At 38.8% G+C, this 21,164-nt stretch overlaps 1 protein-coding gene across 5 annotated transcripts in view; it reads left to right on the top strand.

Moving 5' to 3' along the window:
* The first annotated feature begins 6,666 nt into the window (after positions 1 to 6,666).
* FXR1 (FMR1 autosomal homolog 1) overlaps positions 6,667 to 21,164 on the top strand; it is a 58,618-nt gene continuing 44,120 nt past the window's right edge. For all 5 annotated transcript variants that reach the window (XM_030862856.2, XM_030862853.2, XM_060298380.1 and 2 more), the window contains exon 1: positions 6,667 to 6,728. In XM_030862856.2, coding sequence (XP_030718716.1) covers positions 6,678 to 6,728 — 51 coding nt within the window. In that variant the 5' untranslated portion in view covers positions 6,667 to 6,677. The remainder of the gene's footprint in view (positions 6,729 to 21,164) is intronic.

Here is a 21,164-nt window from a genome sequence, read left to right as displayed (position 1 = left end):
CAATTCCCCCTCCTCTCACAAATAAACAGTTCTGCAGCTTATTTCTCTTAATGATATATGTGGAAGTTTTCCATCTTTGCACATATAGATGTACTACTTATTTCAAAGGTTCCCAAACATTCTTGGTTCATTGCACTCTCAGTAACTCAGTAGTCACTACACTGCCCAAATAAATACCTAATGATTCTGTTTATTAAGTAGTTAGATCTAAAAACTTAAGAAGCATTTATGTCATAACAACTCAACATATATGTGAAAAATAAATAAGTATAAGCTAGTAGAAAGAATACTTTAATCTCATTCTTAAATAATCCAATTTCTAGCTAATGGGATGTGCCTATCCATTGGTCACTACACACCTCTCTTGGAATCACAGAGAACATTACCACCCTCATTTCCTGTTTCATATTGATTTTTGCTTTATTGTTACATTAATTGCTAAAAGCCCATGCTTGCAAAGATGCGAAATCACCAAATGGAATGTAGCATGACTTAATGTTGAAACTGAAGTACCTTGAAATAGCAGTGTGCACAATGTCCAACAGGTGTCAAGCATCACTGTGTTTACCTAAAAAATATAAAATATCTTCAGGCACTCCTGTGAATTCACTGCCATGTCCTGGTGCCTTTTGTTGCTCAATTTGGGAACTCTGGCTGTATCCCATTCCTTTTAATGGGTGCATGTTAATCAATTTTATGGATTAAGTTGTTTTAATTACTGTTCTATTAAGGGTTAACTAAGGTTTTGCTGGCTTTTATTTCTTTTCCTCTTTCATTTATTTTTTTCTTAATTATTTTTGTGAGTTCCTTCCATCTATGAAAATTCCTTTATGAACAATCCTGCAACCTTATTGAGTACATCTGTAGAATAAATTCCTATAAATTGAATTGCTGGCTTAAATGTTATGATTAATTTAAATATTAATACCATTAAAAATATGTTTCTGAAGAGGTTTAACCAATTTACATATTTGTGTATCGACATGGCATTTTCCAAATTTTTTCTAACACTTGTTTCATGAATCTTTTAAACCTTTATCATTCAAAGAGGGAAAAAGTGGTATCTAAATGACTTTTTTTTCCTTTGCCCATGCTGCAGGCTTGTGGGATCTTAGTTCCCCAACCAGGGATTGAACCTGGGCCCTCAGCAGTGAAAGCACAGAGCCCTAACCACTGGACCGCCAGGGAATTCCCAAATGATGTTTCAATATGTATTTCTCTGTTGGGAGTTTTAGTTGTGAGCATTTTTACTATGTTTTTATTTATATTTAGTTTTATGTCAACTGCTCATGTTCTTTGTCCATTTTTCTGTGGGATTATTTATGTTTCCTATGACTTATAAGAGATCTTGGGAATTCGCTGGCAGTCAAGTGGTCAGGACTCCGCGCTTTCACCACCGAGGGCCTGGGTTCAATCCCTGGTGGGGGAACTAAGATCCCGCAAGCGGCGTGGCCAAAAAAGAAAAAAAAATCTTTAATAAAGAACTTAGTCATTTTTACTCCTGGCTAACTTTGACTCTGTTTTCGGTAACTTTTTTTTCCTTTGAGAAGTTTTAAGTGTTTATGTACTCAAATTTACAGTTTTTCCCCATTGGCTTCTGGGCATTTTGTAATGGCAGAAGCAATTAAACAATAGTTTAAAATTTATCTATATTTACTTGTACTATTTTCATGACTATTTTGCACTTAATTCTTTGTTTCAACTGGAATTAATTTTGATGTAAGTAGTAAAGTAGGGAACTGCATTTGTCAGATTAATTAATGCTACCTGCTATATTAAATAACCTTAAAATCTTTGTGGCATAACATTAATAAAAATTTCTTTCTTGCTCACACAGAGTCCAAACCAGAAAATGACAGACTTCATTTGAACTTCAAATGGGCAATCCATGCTCTTATCTCTTATTAATTATTTTTCAAGTGGGTATGTAATCTAGTCTTTTTTGCTCTAAGTTCAATTTCACATTAGTTAGGGCCTAGGGTGGAACGAGGTTCAGTTTCTGAGCAAAATAAAACCAGAATGGTCCCTTCCTTTCTTTTTCTCTTTTTCTTTCTTTTCTTAAATATTTATTTATTTATTTGGTTGTGCCGGGTCTTTGTTGTGGCAGGTGGGCTCCTTAGTTGTGGCTTGCTGGCTCTTTAGTTGTGGCATGGGAACTTTTACTTGCAGCATGCACGTGGGATCTAGTTCCCTGACCAGGGATTGAACCCGGGCCCCCTGCATTGGGAGCACAGAGTCTTCATCACTGCGTCACCAGAGAAGTCCCTGGTATGGTTTCCTTCTTCCTTCATCCTGGGTTGCCTATCTCATAGGGACTCTACAATATCAAGACAACTAAACTCAACAGTTTGGTTTAATGTAATTTTCTTTTATATTAATTCTTATACTCAAAGTCTGATAATATATTGTGATTAAAAAAATCAAAGATACCTATAGAACAAAAGTTGAAATATTTTAAATTATGACTCCAGAGTCTTTTATCAGCTATTTATAAAACAGGGCACAATTTGTTTTGGAAACTGTTGGTTAAAATATTAAGAGTTATTTTTATGGGCTTCCTTGGTGGCGCAGTGGTTGAGAGTCCGCCTGCCGATGCAGGGGACATGGGTTTGTGCACTGATCCGCGAAGATCCCACATGCCGCGGAGCGGCTGGGCCCGTGAGCCATGGCCGCTGAGCCTGCGCGTCCGGAGCCTGTGCTCCGCAATGGGAGAGGCCACAACAGTGAGAGGCCCGTGTACCGCAAAATAAATAAATAAATAAATAAATAAAAATTAAAAGTTATTTTAGACTTTCTAAATCTCTGTTTCTTGAGGAAGAAAAACTCCTATAGTCTCTATTTAGTCAAGTTAAAATTATTTTCAAGTGAACAACTTCGAGAAGATGTAAAATGATGATAGCATGTTTCCATATCACATTTCATGAAGACAACTCAAACTAAATATAGTGCCACAAAATTGATCGAAATCTTAAGTTCTTAGTGTTCCAGTAGCTGTGTGTACAAAGTTTCATTATGTGTGTATTTAATTATATTTTTAAGGAACATTTTCCTATTTAATTTATAATTTTAAAAATAAGAAATACTTTTCAATGTAGAAAATTTGTAAAACATAGAAAACATGAAGAAAAATAATCATTCATAATGCAACTGCCTGAAGATAACCACTGTTAACATTTTGGTAAACATCTTTATATTTTCATGCAATATATGTATATATTTTCTGTACAAAATTGATTCCATATACAGTATTTGACAGTCTTCCTTTTATAGTTACATTATAGACATTTACTCATATAATATTCCTCTAAAACTTTATCTCTAACAGCTGTGGAATATCCATGGTATAGTTTTTAAAAAATGAAAATACTTTTTTTTCCTGAGAATCAAGTGATATGTTCATTCCAAAAAATTTAGACAGTGCAAAAAAAAAATAAAATTCATGTCAACCATAAGTCCACCTTCTAGAAATATACAACTATTAATATGAATTTCCAAGCCATATGTATATGTATTGAATCTGTGCCTTCCCGCAGTGGAAGCGCAGAGTCCTAACCACTGAACCGCCAGGGAAGTCCTGCAGACACATTATTTTAAAGGTGATTACGTTTGCTGTTTTGTGACTTTTCCTTTCTTTAAAAGTTTTACTTATTTCCCAGTTTTATTGAGATATAATTGACATTCTTTTCCTTTTAATAATGAATGTCTTTTCAAGATGATGAATATAGATCTATAACAAAATTTTAAAATTTGTGTAATATTCTATTATGAGTATAACATGGGGGCAGCAAACAGGGTCGGGAGGTAGGCTTTGAAAATGGAAATGTGGGGGACATAAATCTAGTTCTGCTAACTTAAAACTTATGAGGTCTTAGGTAAATGACTGGTTGTGAGACAGGCTGGGTCCTGGGCCCCTTTGCTGGGACCTGGGCCCCTTTGCTGCAGTGCTTGCACCTGGACACACTGCTCCTCGAGCAACAAAATACAAAGAAAGTCTATGGGACTAAAAATAACTGCAGGCATGCACAGTTAGGGCAAATCCTGGACAAAAGATACAGAGACCAACATCCCAACTAACACTTTTGAAGAGCTTGGAGCAAAAGCAGGGTACTGAGCATGCCCCATGCACCACCTAAGGGGTGGGCAAACCAACTAAGGCACCCCTCTGGCCTGAGCCCTGGACACACCCCTACCCTCACCCCATATAAAGAACAAGCTTGCCTCCCCCTCCCCTCAGGGAATGAGCAAAAAAGGGAACGTGTTGTTTGTTCTCGATCCCCCTTGCTGCAGCAGGGGCCCCAATAAAGCCTTGCCTGGGTTTCTTTTCTGACCTCATCAATTTCTGTTGATTAAGGAGGCCAAGAACCCTGGTCGGTAACAGTTGCTGCAAATCTCAATTGCTTAATGGAAATCATAAGGTCTACCTAGCAGGAGTAGTAAAGTGTTGGTGGGAAGGGGTTTGGTGGGGTTGTCCAAACTCAAAATGTTTTTAGCATGCAAGACCTGAAGAGGACCAATCTTTATTCTTCAAAGTTAAGATAATTTGGTCTTGTTCCAAACGGAACTATCACAGCCCTACCCAAAGTCACTCACATTGAGAAACAAATGCGAAGGCCAAGGAAGGAAGAAGAAAGGAAGGAAGAGAAGGGAAGAAGGAAGGAAGATCTGTAAAACAAAGTAGGACACTCATACATTGCTGGTGGGAATGCAAATGGTGTGGCTGCTTTGGAAAAGAGTCTGGCAATTCTTCAAAAGCTTAAACATGGAGTTGCCATGAGTCAGCAATTCCAATTCCAAGTGTATACCCAAGAGCAGTTAAAAGATCTGTCTATACAATAACTTGTGTTGGAATCTTCATATCGGCATTATTCCTAACAGCTAAAAAAGTGGAAACGAACCAACTGGCCATCAACAGATGAATGAATAAGTAAAATGATGTGGTATATCATACAATGGTATTTTTGATAATAAAAAGGAATGAATAGTGGTATATGCTACAACATGGCTGACTCTTGAAAATACTATGTTAACTGAAAGAAGCTAGTCATAAAAGACCACATATTATATGATTCCATTTGTATGAAATGTCTAGACTAGGCAAATCTATAGAGACAAAAAGCAGACTAGCGGTTGCCTAGGGCTTTGGGAGTTGGGCTGAAATGGGGAGTGACTATCAACAGGTGAAAGGGTTTTTTGCGGGAGTGGTGAAAATGTTCTCAAATTGATTGTGGAGATGATTGCACAACTGTGTGAATATACTAAAAACCATTGAACTGTATGCCTTAAATGGATGAATTGTATGGTGCGTGAATTATATCTCAATAAAGCTGTTGGAAAAAAGCAAACTAGGGCATTGTAGTTCTGAAGGATCATAATAAGATGGTATATAAAGTGTTGGACACGTGAAGCCCTTAGTAAATGGTGGCTATTACTCATTGATGAGTTAGTGTGTTTGCGTTTTCCTCACAGTGATGAACATTTTATAAAGAACATTCTGTACATAGCAATATGGTGCACTTTTGAAGCCTCCATTTCCTTTCCTAACCTTTGAAGATGTAGAAGTGCTGATGGAACGTTATGTACATTTTTAAAGGACACTCCCCCCCCGCGCCCCCTTTCCCCAGAAAGGCTAGGGCTAGGCCAGTGGGCATTTCCTTGAGGCGGTAGAGTGCCAGCAAAGCATCCTTTTCCAGAGTTTTTCTGTCAAAACGGTAAGACAACACGCAGAAAAGAATACTTCCACTATTATTTCCAAATGGCTTGCTTTGGGAAAAACTTTTATTGTTAAAACAAATATTCAAAGTATCTCAATCATAACGCTTACGGTATTGCTGCAGGTTCTGGTAGAAAAGCCAAATTGGTTCTGCTCTTATCCTGTTTCTGGAAGTTCGCGTGCACTGCAGCAGGGGAAAACTTGCTCTCCCTCTCTCTCGTTTCCCTGATTACCTTCTAACAATGATATTACCCCCTACATTTTGCTGCGGCTTGGAAACACAGCTAAGTTGAACTGGACGTAATTAGTTTGACTTTTTAAACAGCTAAAGTGGTAACAGGTGAGGAGAGAGCTGGGCCGAACAGTGTGGAGTCAGGTGGAGGCCACCGATTTTTTTTTAAGACCGAGGCGAGACAATTTAGAGCCCACTGTACATCCATTTTTAGGCTCCCTCTTTCCCCCAAAGTTTGTGCCAGAGGGCGTCTGAAGCCCCCAGAGTGGGGGCTTCTCTGGGTGGGGAAGCTACTTCAGGGTTACCAGAACCTCAAGGAAGTTTCAGGGCAGGATGCCCGAAACCGGCAGAACGCAGAAGCGTGGGACACGCGGCGCCCGCCGGGCCAGTTTAGTCCCGGCTGGCTGGAGGCCCGCACAGGCTGGGGCTGGTAAGCTGCGGGCACTGGGGGGCGGGAACGTAGGAGCGGGTCAACAAGGTCGGGCAATTGTGTCGGGAGGCGAACAGAACGTTGCGGCGGCGGGCGGAGCCGGGGGCTAGCGATGTAAGGAGCGGGGGGATCCCACTGGGAGAATCAGGACTGCGCGGTGAGACCCCAAGGGTGTGGAGCGGGGGATCCCAGTCCCCGCCCCGTTTTCCCCGTCCCTCCCCCTGCCTCCTTCACGCCCCTCCCCCTCCTCCTCTCTGGTTGGAAAGTTTCTAGAATCTCTTCCCAGCGGTCTTTGCGGTTCCAACATGGCGGAGCTGACGGTGGAGGTTCGCGGCTCCAACGGGGCTTTCTACAAGGTACCGACCCTTTTGCCGCTTTGTCGGGTCTTCTGGGGCCTGGGGCCAGTTTGAGGGAGGGTTGGTGGTCCTGGAGAGTGAGGTTTGGGGTCGAAAATGGCGGCTAGGCCAAAGCCCGAGGCCGCTAGGTTCATCGCTTCTCCCCCCTCCACCCGCGGTTTAACGGTCTCGGGGGCCCGGGCTCCGTTATGTTTTGAAACAACACGTCGGATATCTTTTGCGTATTCCTATTTATTAATCTTCTTCTTGGATGCTCGTGTGGCCCTTGGCGGGCCGGTGAGGAGAAGCCGAATGGCGGCAGGGAGCTCCCTGGGAGCAGGCCCGAGCTCCGGGAGGTTGGGGGCAGTCGTGAAAGGAGGTGGTGGGATTGTGTGGTCACAGCCGTTCCCCCGCCCCTCGGGCTGGGCCGAGCGGGAGCGCCTCGGCCCGCTGCTCCGACCCCTCCCCACCCCCTTGGGGGGGGGCGCCTCGCGGAATCTTAGGAATTCACCTTTGTACTAGGGTTTCGGGCTAATAAACTTCTATGTCTGAAGGGGGAGCGGGTGCCGGATTGAGGGTTAGGATCGAAGAGAAAACTAGAAAATCTTGAAATGTGGCGGGTAGAAATATTTTTTGCGGCCTGGGAAATTGGGCGGCGCCTTAGCTCCTCTATTACGGAAGAAAAGGCGAGAGTTCTAGGCTTTAAGATTTAAAATGTGAAATGGATTAAGGAGACACAGGTGGGGAGGTGACTAGTTTCTTTATCAGTTAGTACCCAGTGTTTGGGGAAGGTGTTGACCCCCCCCCCTCGAGGTTTTTTGTTTCCATCGGGTGGAAGGAGGTGCATTACTGTGGGATCGGATCTGGAAAACGGAAGAGGAATTCGAGAGTAGAGGAATTTAGTAGGGGCTTCCAGTGTAGGGGTGACATAGATGAAAATGAAATCCTTACAGTTTAGTTTTGCCATTATAACGGTCCTTTCTCCCGATTCTCCCTTTCTCCCAAAGTATGCCACGAGGTTACAAGATCAATACAAAATCTCCCCAGCTGTTGTCTGTCAGTCAGTGTCACTAAGCCAGCATCTCAAATGTTTGAGAGTCCTGGCTATTTTTATGAAGGGCCTTCTCCTAATACAGGAGTAGTATTGTGAGTACGCAGAATGTATTCTCACTGGGTTTCGTTTCAGCGTGCCTTTTATCCCGCACAGAATTTTTTTTACTACGTGGTCATAATTCCTAGTTTCAGCGTTGCTTTTCCTTTCCTAGTTTGCTAATTAGCTATGTGGAATTGGTTTAGTTATCACTTGGTAATAGCATGGTGGGGAATCACAGTTGGCTCTGAAGGATCTCCGTAAGTATTTACAAGTTTAAATCTTAAGGTGGTTAGCATGAAGTAAAAACTGGGACTGCTTGGTGGAAAGGAGTCCTTTAATCCTTTAATGTGTGACTGGTTACATTATCAGTCTAGGTTTACAACTAGGTGTCAGAGAAAAGACTTGAGTAAAATTTGAGTAGATACTTAATTAACTTCTGTTCTTTATTTAAGATTTTCTTTGATGTGGACCATATTTTAAAAGTCTTTATTGAATTTGTTACAACTCTTGCTTCTGTTTTATGCTTTGGTTTTTTTGGCTGAGAGGCATGTGGGATCTTAGTTCCCCTACCAGGGATCCGGCCCATACCGCCTGCATGGAAGGCGAAGTCTTAACCACTGCACTTCCACGGAAGTCCCCTTCTGTTCTTAAACCTAATGGCTGCCTTCTCTGAACGACAGCAGATACAATTGTGGCACAATGCACAAAGAATGGGCTTATACTTTTTCTTGTCAAGGGTAGATAAGGTTCATCATATTTGTATCATTTTTACTATTTGGCTATTCAGTTCTTGTGTAATGGAGGTATGCATTTTTTCCTGGCATATCGAAATACAGAAAAGATTATTTTGCCTTAACAAATTATTTTCAGCATGTTGATGGTAGATACAACACCATTTCTTTTTATCCAAGTATATTTTATTTATGTTGTTCACCTGCTATACATTCATTATTTTTTTTAATTCATAATGTTGAATAAGATCGTCAGTTTGAATGTTTTAGTAAAGATTGTTTACCATCTTACTTCGGTTTCCCAAAGTTTTTTTGTTGTTTTATTTTGCTTTTGGCAATTCACGAATCAAATGCCGCCATTTTGGAACTCCAAAGTATTTTGTTGTTGATACCTATCCATACTCTACAAAATCTGCTTGATTCTTAGACTTTGATTCCATTACCCATTTTTGTCTAACAAAGTAAAGAAAGGTGGTTTTTTGGCAGAGGTTGGGAAGGACCCTAGTCACGTTGTCTCTACTGAGATAGCACTTGAACGTTTGGAATTTTATGTCCTGCCATATTCCATTTGTACATGCACTATGTGTAAACTACGGTCTTCGAACTCTGAAATAGTGAGCATGATGAAGTGGAAGGAGCCGTGCATTTGAAGTTAAACACATGGGAATTCTAGGTCTGTACATACTTAAGCTTACTTAACATTGTCTAGCAATGCACCCTTGACCAAATATCCTTGGGCTATAGTCTTTTGTATAAAATGAGGCTTTTGAAGTAGTTCAGTAGTCTACAGTATTTTTTTTTTTTTTTTTTTTTGCGTTACGCGGGCCTCTCACTGTTGTGGCCTCTCCCGTTACGGAGCACAGGCTCCGGACGCGCAGACTCAGCGGCCATGGCTCATGGGCCCAGCCGCTCCGAGGCATGTGGGATCCTCCCGGACCGGGGCACGAACCCGCGTCCCCTGCATCGGCAGGCGGACTCTCAACCAATGCGCCACCAGAGAAGCCCTACAGTATTTTTTATCCCATGAAACTGTCCGCTTGGAAAAAATATTGGGTCACCGCAGAAGCAGTTTTATTAATTTAATTACATGAATTTTTTGAGATTAATTTGCATATGGTAAAGTGCATCTTTTTTGTCATACAGTTATGTGAGCTTTGATAAATGCTAACAGTTGTGTAACCACTACCACTAGCATGGAAGGATAGAATAGTTCCACCATCCCCTTAATTTCTATCCTGCCCCTTTGCAGTCATCCTCTCTCCACACCCTCAGAACCTGGGGTGGTTTCTGTCCCCATAGTTTTGCCTTTTCCAGAATGTCCTAAACATAATCATACAGATACTGTGTAGAGTTTTCAGTTTGGCTTTTGTTTAGTGTGGAAGTAATTTTATTTTAAGTAATTTTTTTTTAATTTAAAAAATAATAACATGGTCAGTGAGGGATTTTAGAAACTATCAGAAAAAACCAGAAGTTGCCTTGAGATAACAGCAGGTAACATTTTGGTGTAAACAGCAGGTAACATTTTGGTGTATTCTTTTCTTTCAGTGGTGGTTTTCAATATACAGGTGATTGTGATTTTCCTCCTCATTTTCTCCCCTTTTCTCTGCCCTGCCTACCCCCAACACACTTGGCTGTAAATGCGAATTGCCATTGAAGAATTTCAAAGTCATGGGATTAGTAGCCAGTATCATCATGCTTGAGGCAGTGCGCTGTAGATATTGATTAAAGATTTTTAGTGGAACTGAAACTTAATTGCACAAAATAATTGGAACCGGTGAAGAAGATTCAACCCCAAAATAGGATAGTTTCTTTTTTCCCCCCAAATATTTACACAAATGATTGCATACTAAATACTTTGTTCTGCATCCTGCACTTTTACTTAACAGTGGATCTATGGTAGTTAAAGACATAAAAACTTGATATACTCTTGTTTGAAGCCAGATAACTCTATAGGGGTTGGGAAGAATGGGAAATATGGTAATTAAGCACTTGATGGGGGATGTAATTTTATATAAAAATTCGCTTTTATAGCCTTTTTTATCTGGAGTGAGGCATCATAGCGTTTATACTACTGGTCATTTAAGATGCCTTTTTTCTTTTTGTTTCCTTTTTAAAGCTTTCAGATGGAATTTACATTCTCTGGTAGTGTATTTACAGAGTTGTGTAACCATTACCACAATCTTATTTTAGAACATTTTCGTTAACCCCAAAAACGCCTTGTGCCCATTTGGGGTCATTAAAGTGCTTTTTAACTGATGTATATGATTTTAAGCTTTGTAATAGCATTGCAGCTTGCATAGCCATGAGCAGAATATAATTTTAAATAGAAGTTGAAAGTAAGTCACTCAATTTCTGGCTCTTGGAGAGGAAAGTTTCCATGGTGTTCCAGGGAAATGTGTGATCTCTAAGATGGCTGAATGAATTTTCAGGCCTTCTCTGTAGAAGATAGAATTACTTTTAGAGCTCCGTGATTTCTGGTTTTGACTGTGTAATTGATCAACTATAGAACATTTTAAAGTGCTATAATATTTGCAAAATTTCCTTTTTGCTTAAGTTTAATATTTAAATGAAATTTGAGAGTAAATTATGTAATAGGTTTATTATTGCTAATGATGATGGTCTGTAGAGTTACAGTAAAGGAGTTGTGTTTTGAAAATGTACTGACTTCAGGTTAGTGTAGAATATTGTTGATTTCTTCGTGGAGATTAGTAATTGAGGAAAAGATGGTTGCTCTCTTACTGGGGACACTATGAAGTTAAGAACATACAGTTCCAGATGTTACGAAGCTGTTTTTGTACATGTTTTAAAATGCAGTTTTTTAAATATGTAAAAGAACTAGGATTTAACTAAGTGAAAAGGCCACTTAATTTTTTTTTTTTTTTTATTGCGGTACGCGGGCCTCTCACTGCTGTGGCCTCTCCCGTTGCGGAGCACAGGCTCCAGACGCGCAGGCTCAGCGGCCATGGCTCATGGGCCCAGCCGCTCCACGGCATGTGGGATCTTCCCAGACCGGGGCACGATCCCGTGTCCCCTGCATCAGCAGGCGGACTCTCAACCACTGCGCCACCAGGGAAGCCCTAATTTTTAAAAATTAAATTTAAATACTTTTCCTGTGAAGTTTTGTTTTTGTATTACAAGAACAATGTGTAATTAATGAAAAATCTGAAAACACAAAAGCAAAGAAAGAAAACTGTAATCTCGGCACTTTCCTGGTGGCGCAGTGGTTAAGAATCCACCTGCCAATGCAGGGGACACGAGTTTGAGCCCTGGTCCAGGAAGATCCCACATGGCGCGACACAACTATTGAGCCTGCACTCTAGAGCCCGTGAGCCATAACTACTGAGCCCATGTGCCACAACTACTGAAGCCCACGCCTGTGCTCCGCAACAAGAGAAGCCACTGCAATGAGAAGCCTGTGCGCTGCAACTAGAGAAAGCCCGCGTGCAGCAACGAAGACCCAACACAACCCAAAATAAATAAATTTATTTAAAAAAACAAAACAAACCGTAATCTTACCTATCTAGAGAATTTGTTGTCAAGGCCTTGGCTTTACTTACAGAAAACATACTTTTTCCATATTTTTCTTTCTATGCACCTTTATATTTTTTAATCTTCAGATATTTGTGTGTATTCTGCGAGTAAAATAATAGTTTACTATTATCTGTTTACTGTGTATTCTTTGAGGCTTGTACATGTATTTCCTGATTTTGTTCTCTCAGGGACTGCATGAGGTATGTGTTTTTATCCTCATTTTACATATTAGGAAACTGACAATAATGATTAAATAACGTCCCAATTACACTGTAGCTGAAATGAGATTTAACGCCAGGCCTTCTCACTTCCAGTTGCCTAGTTCAGCATAGCATGAGAGGTTCGCCAAAGGAAGTCTCACGGCAGTAAGCTTATGTTTTAGCTAGGAAGACACGGCAGACACTTGACAGGATAATAACAACTCAAGAACTGAATTCTCTACCACAGTGTTAAGGATGTAGCAGACTTGCTTTTTTGTAGTTGAAGAGCAGTATGCATTCTATGATTGACCCCTAATTCTCGTACTAGCTAGTTTGTTAGGGCTTAGGTTTTTCATCCGCAGTATGAGGCACTTGGATTTCTTTTGACAGTTTATCAAGTGGTGGAATCTGCTAGGTTGTTAGTTCACTAAGGTCCTATCTAGCTCTAACAACAATAACAGCTATTATCTACTGAGCACTCAGACTATCAGACTGTGTAGGTACTTTACATGAATTTATCTTACTTAGTCCTCTCAGTCACAGTGAAAGAGATAATATTACCCCAGTTGAGGAAAGTGAGGCTAAGCGAATCTATCCATAAAATTAATAGGCTGATTCAAGATTCATAATGATGTTTTGGACTTCAGAGAGCCTGATCTCTAACCATTATGTGATTTTTTTTTCCAAGTACGAATATATGGCTTATCAAATTATTAATTATAAATTCTGATCAATACAGTGGGAGTCAAGAGGACTGAATTGGGAGGATTCCTGGAGAAACGATTTGAGCTTTGCTTCACATTACAGAAATCTGCCCTTTCCGATGGTAGCCACTCATCATGGGGCTGAAATATACTAGCCTGAATTGAGATGTGCTTTAATTGTAAAAGTTATACTAGATTTCAAAGACTTAGTATGAAAAAAGGAATGTAAGACTGCAGTTTTACATTTTTGATTACATGTTGAAATAATATTTTGGATATATAGGGTTAAAATTATTAAAATTAACTTCACCTGTTTCTTTTTACTTATTTTAATATACTTAGAAATTTTAAAACTAGACATATGGCTCAAATTATAATTTGTGCTGGATAGTTGTGATTTATACCATCCTTAATTGCTAGCTTTATAGTGTTTGTTATATGTAAGGTATTTTGGGAAATGTTTGAAATGCTTTTTTATATGTGTATATGTATGAAACGTCCTGTTCAAATTTTAAGGTGTGACACAGTAGTTATCAAAAGGCTTGAGAATATTCTTTGGCAGATGTTTAGCTAATAGTAGTAAATTCTATTGTGACGCTGGTGTAAAATTTTCTAGGACCAAATCTAAATTTTCTAGGACCAAATGTAGAATAGCTTGAGCAAAACAATTAAGTAATGCAAAGCATTACTTTTGTTATTTAATCTGTACGTGTAATATCTATTTACACGGACAACAATCTCTTCAGTTTATTTTTCCTTACATTAAAGAGGCTGATAGCCATGGCAAAGTTGAACCAAAGTTAAATCTAAGTTAAATGTTAGTTGTTATAACTTGTCTTCCATACTCTAGCCTCAGCATTTTTTGCTTAGCTTTTTTGGGAGCATGAGTAGAGGTCTCCCCAGTAATAACTATGAAATTTATAGTTGTTGTTGGCAAAGCAACATGGCATTTCCCTGTTAGTATTTCTTCAGAATCAGGAATCTCATTTTTCGGGTTCCTATCTCCGTGCCTTTCTTATTCTGGCTAATTAATAATAGTAAAACTTCTTGGGACTTCTTGGCGGTCCAGCGGTTAAGACTCTGTGGTCCCAATGCAGGGGGCAGGGGTTCAGTCCGTGGTCGGGGAACTAAGATCCTGATGCTGCACAGCGTGGCCAAAAAAAAAAAAAAAAAGTAGAACTTTTCTTGCTTCATAGCTTTTTGCTTTAATAGTTTTCCAGGTTATTTTCAAGTCTTAAGTTTTCCAGTGACTTGATATGTATAGTTCATTAGTAGACCTTCAGTACATATTTGTTGAATGAACAAATGGATCAGTCATTCTTGGTTTCTAGACACTCTTTTGACTTGTTAATATTTGTATAAATGCATATATACAAAACTAAATTATTTGTGATTTTGATTCAAGCTGAACTTAAATTTTTTTTTGAGGGGTTATACATTGATCCTGGTCAAGCTCAGATATGTCCCAGAACTTAATGCATATATAGAATTATAGAGAACTTCAACTCAGCTCTTGGCAACAGGAAAGTCATTATAGTTTTGTGTGGCCATTTGAAACCTCTGAGTCTTTCTATTTCAGGAACTGTTGGATATTATAAACTTGTGAAATTAATAAGCCAAGAACATTACTAGTATGTAAGCATTAGTAGATATTTATGTATTCTTATGAAATCCTCACATTTTCATTGTCATTTTTTATTCAGAACAGTTAAATGTTCAGTACTAAGGGATGCTGAAGGCTTGCCTTGAGTAACTTTTTTCCTTAAAAGAACATACTCCGTAATGATGCAATAATTTCTGTAATACATAATGTAATTAGTAAATATGTGGATTTTATTTGTAGAACATGTGTCCATTGATTGGAAATAATTTCCGGACATAGATGTAGGTCCTTTAAAACAAAAGTGTGTATTGTTTGAAGTTAAGAAAATTTTTGATTGCAGCAGTCTTTTTTGGGGTACGCAGGCCTCTCCCTGCTGTGGCCTCTCCTGTTGCGGAGCACAGGCTCCGGACGCGCAGGCTCAGCGGCCATGGCTCACGGGCCCAGTCGCTCTGCGGCATGTGGGATCTTCCCGGAGCGGGGCACGAACCCATGTCCGCTGCATCGGCAGGCGGACTCTCAACCACTGCGCCACCAAGGAAGCCCGATTGCAGCAGTCTTGAATGTGCTCGTTACTGGAATCAAATAACAACCCAGATCTTTTAGATGTTGTATGTAAACATCAAACAAACGAGTTTATTACTTAGAATGTGGATTTGAGGTCACTAGAGATGGAAAAATTAAAAAGATGTGGGGAGTGGTAATGTCTGTATATATGTGCTGTATGGAAATAGTGCAGATTGACAGAGTATTAAGGATAATCTCAGCTCTTTAAAAATATTTATACATGCATATGCAAGTGTATAATTTTATACATATGTATAAGCATATACAGACTTGCTTTATTGTAAATTTTTTTCTTTTTCCCTTGGTTTCCCTTTTCCACATGATCTCTCATTCACAATCCATTTAGGTAGCCTGTTTATAGCCAAGTATACATTGTGCCAGATTTTTCTTCATACTCATGGAATGTACATAGATGCACATTCAGATACAAACGTAGGTGTTTTTCAGTATTGCTCTATAGAAATAAGATAATCTACATCTTGGCCATTTTCTATTGGAGTGTAATTTATTTTTTAATGGTTACATATTTCACCATAAGAATTACTGTGAAATCCAGCCATTCCCTAGTTAATAGACATTTTGTTTTCAGTTTTTTTTCTGCTCCATGTGTGTTTCCATTGGATAGGTTTCAAAGAGCGAGATAGCTTGGTGCAAGGGAACTTTTACCTGTTAACTCTAATAAATGTTAACAGATTGCATTCTGAAAGGCTTAACACTTTGTATTTTCTCAATTGATGAATGTCAGCTTTTTTTTTTTTATTACATCCTTGCCAGAAATAGGCATTATAATCTTTGATTTTTGTGAATCTCTTGGATGTAAAGGTTGCAACTTTGATTTGCAAATCCCCACATGGGAATTTTAATGTTTGTTGGCCATTTGGATTTGCTTTTCCATAAATTACTTGTTTATCCCCATTTTCCTTCTGGGATGTCCTTTTTTGCTTTTTGAGATTTCTTAGGACTCATTATATGAATACCCCCTCCCCATCTATAATTGAACTCTCTGATATCCGGGCCATAGAGAAGTTCTGTTTTTTACATACTGAAGTACTTTTTCCCTGTTAAGGGTTCAGGGTTTCCAGCCTGGTTAAGACAGCCTGTGTCCAGATTATACATACAGTTCCTTAGGTTTTCTTAAAGTGTTTTATTTGTTTATTTCATATTTACTACATCAAGTCTTATTTTGAATATCATAGGCAGTTGTGCTAGCACCATGTATTAAATAATAATTCTCTGTTTTAAAGTTTTTTTTTGTTTCGTTTTTGTTTGCACGTGGGGAAATTAGGTACTGTACTCATCAGCCAGATCTTCCTCACTTCTAAGATTGGGATGGGAGGAAGTCCACCATCTAGGAGAGCTGGGTCCCATTCAGGATTGATAGAACCTTCTGAGAATTGCTCCAATTGCTCTCTGGGGTGCTCTGGGAAGACCATAAAGAGTTCCTAAAGGAGGATATTGTGACTTGCTTTTGGGCAAGTAAAGCCAGTTAAAAGAGTCTTATTTTCCTTACCTTACTGCTCTGGGCCCTCTCTTCTTTTACCTACTGCATAGTAAGTAGTGGATCTGAGACCAGTCTTAACAGTAAAACCAGTATATTGTATTGCTCAGTAAGTGTTTTTTTCTCTTTCCCTAATAAGGAGTTCTTTCTGTATCTGTTAAATGTATACACAGTCCAGAAACATAAAGTGTTTATTAAATTCTTTAAATTACTTGACATAAAAGTTCCAGGAAGATTAACCGTAGTATTTTGGGGGGAGGAGTGGCTTTAAGTATTCTTGGCACACCTTTGAGTGCCTAGGAATTACCTTAGTTTAAGAAGCTTCAACTCCTTCAGTTTGCAGACTGAGACTCGTGTAAAATTGCTTAGGTCTGGGAGTCCCTAAGTCAGTTTTCTCAACCTTATAGTTTCTCATCTGAACTATAAAGCTGAGGAACACCGTTTTCTCAATTCTTCCAAGGATTGTGCATGGCTAGTACTATTCTAGATGCATGGGGGAGAAGTTCATTACACACAATGAATGACTTAGTGATTGGGCTGTATTCTCATAGAACCCTGATTAAGAAATAGTTTGCTGTATTCACTTTTTTTTTTTAATCCTGTAAAATGGATCATACATGTGTAGAGTGCAAAAGCAGGACAGCAGATGATACTGACTGTTGACATGTTGATTGATTTTAGGTATAAAAGTAAGCCATGGGTAGAGATGTGTAATTGGAAGTTGGGTTTTAGAGTCCAGGGAACAGGTTATTTTTCCATATGTAGATTTGGGAAATCAGTGGAAGAGCCATACAATTTCATTGTATTTAAAATGGCATCCAAAAAAAAATAAAAAAATGAAATGGCATCAGTTGTAAGAGGCACTAAAAAAGAAGAAATGTTGCCAATTGATTTATGAGTGGTAGTTTTATCTTTTAAAATTCTTTTCTATATCACCTGAAAGATTATTTTTAAACATTTGCATACATAAGGAAAATAGAAGCAAAATAAATTGGCTAAAACATTTTCAGGTTCAGATGATTGTGTTTCTTCTCACAATATCTTCCTCAGTGCCATGGAGAGCATTGATGTTGCAAGCATACTTTAAAAGAGCTCTCCTCTATTATCTCCAGGATTTTCTTCCAAGAATTTTCACCCACTCTGCAAGTTTTGATGCTGGTGCTTTCTTGATTTTATCAGAAGGTGTCAACAGAACAACCTTCTGGTAAGAAACCTAAATCCTTCCTAAAATGTTACTTCATTGGTTTGCTGAATGAACTATTGAGGGGTTGCAATCAAGTGCCACAGAAAATTGCAAGCAAACCAAGTTTGAGCATGCTTAACAGTGACATTTATATCCTGGCAGCCATTCAGCTATTGGCTATTCTAAGATGCCATCAATTGTAGGAAGCATCCTGATTGCAGGGATGCAAAATTGTTAGAATTGATGGGCTGGGAAAGTAGACTGGGGCCAGAGAATGAAACACTAAACAAACTGATAATTGATCAAAGAATAACAAGTCATCATCCATTTTGTCAGTTCTTGAAAAACAAAAACCTGAGGCGAATTTTGCATAAATTATGCTATTAACTTTTCTTTTCTCATGGGTTATAGTTTTGTAATTACATTTATCCACAGCAGCAAATTTTAACTGTGGAGTTTGGGAAAATGGAGAGTTTACCCAGTCAGAGGAAAGGCCCTACAGGATCTGACAAACTGATTCCAGTGCCTCTTAATGTTCTGAGAATTTATTTTAAACAGTTTATTTTTATTTATTTTTTAAAATTTTTATTTTATTGAAGTAGAGTTGATTTACAATGCGTTTCTGCTCTACAGCAGAGTGATTTGGTTATGCGTATATATATTTTTCATATTCTTTTCCATTATGGTTTATCACAGGACATTGGATATAGTTCCCTGTGCTATACAGTAGGACCTTGTTGTTTATCCATTCTGTATAAAATAGTTTGCATCTGCTAATGTCAAACTCCCAATCCATCCCTCCCCCACCCCCCCTCCCCCTTGGCAACCACAAGTCTGTTCTCTATGTCAGTCAGTTTATTTTTAGAAATACAGCATTTTATCACAAATTTGCTTCAATAATTGATCCATCAACTGTAATGTCTTAATACATTGGAAAAGGGAACTAAAATATAGTTATTTGACTGTTGTGCCAAATAAATATAAAATTTTTAAATGTCATACCAGTGATCCTGAGAAAGACTTTAAAGAGAAAAACTGGAGTAGATCTTAAATTGTATAAGAATACTTGATCAGGTTTGAAGGAGGCAGTAATGTGACTGTGAGAACTTTTTGCTTGCTTAGGAGAATAAATGTGAACTAGAGGTTTGATTCCTGATGAATCCTTGCTTTTACCACTTGAGATAAGAGTCATTGAAAACATAGCCTCCATTTAGGAAGCTTGTTCTGTGTCTTGCTGGCCTTTTTTGCTCAGTCTATTGGCAATCAGTAAACTCTTCTAACAAGAATTTTGAGGTTTAAGAGTTACAGCTTTAGGGTGTAAGTGTTGGGTTTTTGGGTATGGGCTTCCACTTTAAACCTCATTTTGAGGATTCAGGCTGTCTGACTTCTGGTAGTAGTTTGCTGAGTATTAAGGTTTTTTTTTATATAAATTTATTTTTGGCTGTGTTGCGTCTTGGTTGCTTGCACAGGCTTTCTCTAGTTGCGGCGAGCAGAGGCTACTCTTCGTTGAGGTGTGTGGGCCTCTCATTGCGGTGGCTTCTCTTTTTGCGGAGCAAGGCTCTAGGCACATGGACTTCATTAGTTGCGGCGTGCGGGCTCAATAGTTGCGGCTCACGGGCTTAGTTGCTCCGCGGCATGTGGGATCTTCCCGGACCAGGGCTCGAACCCACGTCCCCTGCATTGGCAGGCGGATTCTTAACCACTGCGCCACCAGGGAAGTCCCAGTATTAAGTTTTTTTAAGTTTCTACTTCCCCCTTTGTAAGATATGTGAATTTAGTGTTGTAATGAATTGTAATAATGGGAGGTCATTAGTGGATTTTTGAAAAATCTGAAGTAGCAGATGAATTTGAAATGATACTTTTCAAAGGAATTTTTTTAGACTAGGATGATATGTTCCTAATGAGTTTAGTGGGAATGTTCTCAAAGGGATTCATGGATCTCTGTAGATTGCTCAGCCATCACTTAAGCAAAGCCTCTGATAAATTGATTAGTATATTAAACAAGGTAGCTGCCTTTCCAGTTGTAAATTAGATTTTGATATTTTGTTCTGGGACTTTGCCTTAAATAGGCTTTTTAGGAATGGTGCCTTATTTCTTCATAATAGTGTTGCTGCCAGACGTAACCTTTTAGAGTTTAAAACTGTGAATTAGCAAAAGCATTTTGTCATTTAATTGATAATGATTTAATTGAAAAGAGTTCCAGACAGAAGATGAGGTTTTATTTATTTTTTTAAAACATACATTCATTCATTTTTTGGCTGTGTCGGGTCTTCGTTGTGGTCCCTGGGCTTCTCTCTAGTTGCGGTGCTCAGTAGTTGCCTGGTGTGGGCTTAGTTGCCCCGAGGCATGTGGGATTTTAGTTCCCAGACCAGGGATTGAACCATCATCCCCTGCATTGCAAGACCGATTCTTAACCACTGGACTACCAGGAAACTCCCAGAAGATGAGGTTTTAAATTCAGTGTTTACAACCTCCTAGGGAGTAAAACTTTGGGGCTATAATAGATGTATATAGTTTCAGCTTCTCTTTCTCTAAAATGAGGGATCTGGAAGGTCTGTAGAAGAAATAATGTTTCTCTTCGGAGTGGTTTTCCCACAGCCATCTGTTCTGACTTTTGACTGTATTTATAATCTCATTCTTTCAATTCTTGAAGTTCATTCATACCATGTGTATTATTGCTTATCAATAGGATTTTTTCTCCTTGTGACTACCCTCATCGAGTTGAAAAACATTCTTTTCAGCTGTAGTGTTCTGTAACTTCAAAAATGTGTGTTTAAGTTAGGCAGATATCTGGAATGCACCTTGTTCTTTCCACAGGCCATTGAAGCTCCCACCTCAAAATTGCCAAGCACCTTGTCTTTTTTGTCCTGATTATTGTAGCTTTAAAATAACTTTCAGTGTTTGGTACGGATAATGTTTTCTCATTATTCTCTACCCCCATTTAAAAGTTGCCTTACTGAATGCCGCCTTATTTGTTTTTAAGATAGGCTTTGATGTAATTTTATTAAGGTTAACTCCTATTCCCTCAACAGAATTACACATTCCTTTGTGTTTTAGTAGGATCCCATTTAGGGGCATGTTGAAAATTTTAAAATATCAAGAGTGCTTTACATTTCCCTAAATAGTCTATTTCTATTCATTAGTCAAGTTTCAGATGTCTGCACGTAGGTCGTGTACATTTTTTTGTTGTTGAGGGCATTTCTAGGACCTTGCTGTTAGTAGAATATTTTTTTGTCTGTTTTATTTTCCAGTGCTTATTTTTAGCTAGAAAAGCTAATTTGGTTAACTTGCCACCTTACTGAATCTTTGAGTTTTCTTTTTAAAGTTTTATTTTAGGCTAGATTGGTTTT

The sequence above is a fragment of the Globicephala melas genome, chromosome 4 (assembly GCF_963455315.2).
Source record: "Globicephala melas chromosome 4, mGloMel1.2, whole genome shotgun sequence".
NCBI classification, from domain to species: Eukaryota; Metazoa; Chordata; class Mammalia; order Artiodactyla; family Delphinidae; genus Globicephala; species Globicephala melas.
This window is presented reverse-complemented; position numbering and strand designations above follow the sequence as displayed.